Here is a 4,144-nt window from a genome sequence, read left to right as displayed (position 1 = left end):
CCTCATATTGGGGTCACAGGGTGGCAGGGGGAGGCAGCCTCATAGGTGTTGGGGCGCATCTACTTGGACATGACCGGGCCCTCGGCAGCTGGGCGTGGCCAGCACCTTGGGCCCAACAAGACCTTGCTGAGAGAGTTCACGGTGGCCCAGCTGATGGCCGGTGAAGCAGCAGTTTGACAGGCCAGCCCCAGTCTTTGGGGCCCCTTCCCGCTGACGTTCTGAGGTCTGAGAGAAGCCAGGGCCGCCCCATGATCGTTATCTTTCAGAGAAAGTGAAACCTGGTCCCCAACTGTCACTGCAGCGATTCAGCTTCCCTCCCGAGTTCCCCTCTGAGCTCACTGCTTCCCCATCCCCCCACTGCTGACCCTGCCCCCCTCGACAGCCGATACTTGGAATTAGACGCTCATCTTTTCCTTTCACGTCAAAGGTCTTTGCCTTTTATGTCCATGACCGGGGAGGCCCTGTGAGGTGAGGTGGGCCGGGAAATGCTTTCCCTGCCCCGTATCACAGGTGGGGCCTCAGAGGCCCAGAGAGGGCAAGTGACTTGCCCCGGGTCACACAGCATGCCAACATGGTTCCCCCTTCTCCCGGGGGGAAAGGAAGACCGTCTGGGTGGGCTATGCATTGTCGCTGAGCTGATGAGGGTGGGAGTGGGGGGTGGGGAGGGGGTCACACCACAATCTCGGGGCTGCCAGCCGGAGTCTGGCTCCGTGCCCAGAGCCTGGTGGTTTCCGCTCACAGATGTCCCAACAGCCCGGGCGGGAGGGCACCCAAGAAGGAAGATGTCTCGTCCCGCAGCAGTCTCAGACTGCACGGTGACCCCCGGAGGTGCCGGCCCCTGGGCCCCAAGGGAAGGGGGGTGGTCTGCCCGCAGCCTTGGCCCTGTCCATGGCCCGGCACCCTGGCATGTGGTATGGCACCCCATGCTCCCCACTTGCCCAGGAAGGCTGAGGCTGCGGTTTGCATCATCCCTGGGCGTGGGGCTGACCTCGAAGAACAAATTCGAAGAAAACAGGAGGAGGAGCAGGCGTGGACTGCGCCTAGCGCCCATTGGCCACCCGTGGGGACTTTGGTTTTTGGGGTCATGTTCCCAGAAGGCCTGCCCTCCCCCTCCCCACCCACCTCACGAGGTGTTGGCCAATCACCCCAGCGGGCATAAAGTGACAGCCAGCCCGTGGAGCACCCAAGCGGGAGCTGTCACCCCAAGCAGGCACGGCCGGGGCACCGGCACCCAGCATGCGGGTCTTGCTTACCCAGAGGACGCTGCCCGGTGAGTGTTTCCTTCCTCTTCACCAGCACCACTCTGTGCCCACTGGCACCGGCTGGCTGGCCGGCCGGCCGGAGCAGGCAACACCCTCTGTCCTCTGAGAGCTGGGCTGAGCGGGGCGGCCAGACCCAAGGATGCTGAGAAGGGCGAAAGCCCGGTCAGGCCAAGAGTGGGACCCTGAGACCCTAGTCCCCACAGGGCTGAGCACCCTGGGGGCTTCCAGGGGGCAGGGCTGCAAAGGACAACTGGGAGCAGGGGGGCTGGGGAGCTATGTGGCGGAGGGGCTGCAGCAGGGTGGGGGCAGGAGGTGAGCGGCCGAGGAGGAAGCTAGGGCAGTCAGGAAGGAACATGGTGCAAGCCTGCCTGGAGGGGCTCCAGGGCTTCCTGCGAGCAGGTGCAGGGCATCTTCTCCCCAGGGAGTCTGGGTGACTTGGTAGTCTGACCCCCCACTCCCACCAGCCGCACAGTCCTTGTAGCCCCGCCCACCAGGTGGCATGCACACTGGAGCCATATGATGTCACCGAGAGCCCCAAGCTCACCAACCAGGGACCCTGCCAGGTGGCCTGTCCATAGCCTCCCACCGCCGTGTGTGAAGACGCCCCATGTGCACGGTGCACAGTGGGCTCACACGGACCCTACAGCCGAGCTGGCAGCAGGCAGTCAGGGGTCCCTGTCATGACCAAGCCGGGGAGCCCAGCCAGGGGAATGGATCAGTTCTCAGGAAGGGACAGTGGTGTCACTACCTTCTGGGGCCCTTGTGCCCCAGGGCCCTTCAGACCACGTGGTTGCCGGTGCCTGTTTGGGGGCGGGGCTCCCACGGAGCCGTAACTGCCTCTCCTTAGGGGTGTTCTGAGCGTTTCCCAGCATTGCTGATGGGTCTGACAGAGGAAAGAGAGGTGGGAGGGTGGGGAAGCAGCAGGGCAGCCCCTGGATGGCCTCGAACATGGTCCAGGTGACCCACAGCCTCGGGTTAGGGGCCCACCTGTTCCCAGGGGGCTGCTTGCTTGAAGCTTCCCCCTGCCCTGTTCCTGGGGACCACTTGGCAAGTCACAGCCACCATCCTGGTGTCCTTGGTGGCAGTCCCCAAAGGTGCTCATGTGCACACCTGCACACCGTTCCCCGCAGTGTGTGTGTGTGTGTGGGGGGGGGAGGTGTCCTCGGAAAGCTGTGGCTTTCTTGCCACGACATGTGACGCTCCCCTCCCTGGCCCAGGTCTTGTCCTCGGGCTCCTGCTACTGGGCACCACGGCCATGGGCGGCTGCTCCAGAGACTACCAGCTTCTCCTCGGCCAGCTGCAGCACCAGGCGAACATCATGCAGAGCACAGGCATGCTTCTGGACCCCTATGTAAGCACCTGACCCGGGTGGCATCGGGCATTGGGGGGCGTGGCCTGGGCGGGGCCAGGGTTAGGGGCGGGCCGGAGTGAGCTCCCAGGGGCAGGCTCATCCTTCACTGGTCCAGCACAGTCCGTCTGGGGCCAGGGAGGAAATGGAGCCCCGTGGTTTTCCCAGGCCATCTTGGCTCACCACAGTGTGACTCCCCAGCCCACATCTGGGCGGCTTGGTGCTCCCCACGAGAGCGGGGAGGGGGTGCGGAGTGGAGAGTGAACCAGAGGGGCCTGCCCTGCAAGCTTGCAGTCGCTGCCCTACACACCCTCCCGCAAGGTGCCTGCCTCCCTCTGACCTGTCTGAGTGACTATGGGGTTCTGGAGCGAGGTCTAGAACATGGGTGTGTGGAGTGGGGGGGCCTCAGCCCTCACTGCCTGGTTCTCACCCCAACCTACCCCTCCCTTCCCCCAGCTCCACATCCAAGGTTGGTACGACTCAAAACTGAAAAAGGAATGTAAGGAGCAACCCAAAGACTTCCTCAGCGAGCGCTCCCTGATGGGGCTCAGCAGACAGGCCTTCCTGCAGACCCTCAATGCCTCCCTGGGCCTCATCCTGGACAAACTGGCTGCCTACCTGCAGACGTACCATGTCAACATGGATAGGACCTGGACGCAGCCGAAAGTGGAGCAGGCCTGGAAGAACCTGGCCCAAGCCGAGAGATTTCTCCGAGGGTTCCGGAACAACATCTTCTGCCTGGCTCAGCTCCTCCGTGATTCCGCAGAGACGGCCATGCCCACGCAGGCCAGCGAGAGGCGCTCCACGCCCCCCTTAGACCACTTCGAGCTCAGGTTGAAGGACTGCCAGCTCCTGCAAGGTTACCATCACTTCATGCACTCGGTGGGGCAGGTCTTGGACAGGTGGAAGGAGGGCCGGGGCCGGAGACGCAGACACAGCCCCCGCCTCCGCCGGGCCCTTCGGGCACAGGCCTACAGGGCGAGACCCTCCTGGAGGACCAGGAGGCCTCTCCTCAGGAGGCTGTTTCCCCAGTAGCCCTTGCAGTGTCCCTGGAAGGTGGAGGATGTTCTGTGGAGAAGAGGAGCCCATATAGGGAAGGTTGCCACTAGGGTCTCCAAACCAGCACCCATTGACTACCTGCCCCTCACAAGTGCACTTTAAGGGGCGGCCGCTGAGAAGGCCTGTGCCTCGGCTTCGTCAGGATGGGGGGCAGGACGGCCAGGCCATGAGGCCCTCCCCTCCCCCCGGCCCTGAGCTCCCAGTGGGTGGGGTGGCTGGGTCAGGCCACTTGGGGAAGACTTTCCATCGATTCAGGTGTCTGATGACACAGGCTGACTCATGGCTGAGCTGACTGCCCCCCTGCCCAATCGCTGGAGGCCTGTGGCCCTTCCCTCCATGACTGGCAGGGCTGTGGCTCCCAGACTTCCTCCTTTCCCTGGTGTGTCTTGGCTCCAAGGAGGGGGCAGGGTGTGGGTTGGGGAGCTGTCAGGGCCTGAACTGGCCTTCTATGCCTCAATGCCAGGCTGAGGCTGGA

The 4,144-nt window shown here is 63.8% G+C and overlaps 1 protein-coding gene across 1 annotated transcript; it reads left to right on the top strand.

Moving 5' to 3' along the window:
- Nucleotides 1-1,236: 1,236 nt before the first annotated feature.
- On the top strand, nucleotides 1,237-3,645 carry OSM (oncostatin M). The gene is made up of 3 exons (XM_045289550.1): nucleotides 1,237-1,270; nucleotides 2,480-2,613; nucleotides 3,067-3,645. The coding sequence occupies exons 1-3, from the start codon at nucleotides 1,237-1,239 to the stop codon at nucleotides 3,643-3,645; spliced, it is 747 nt and encodes a 248-aa protein (XP_045145485.1).
- The last annotated feature ends 499 nt before the right edge of the window (nucleotides 3,646-4,144 follow it).

This window comes from Echinops telfairi, unplaced genomic scaffold (genome assembly GCF_000313985.2).
Source record: "Echinops telfairi isolate 266 unplaced genomic scaffold, ASM31398v2 ScPeMD7_29;HRSCAF=101, whole genome shotgun sequence".
Classification (NCBI taxonomy): Eukaryota; Metazoa; Chordata; class Mammalia; order Afrosoricida; family Tenrecidae; genus Echinops; species Echinops telfairi.
This window is presented reverse-complemented; position numbering and strand designations above follow the sequence as displayed.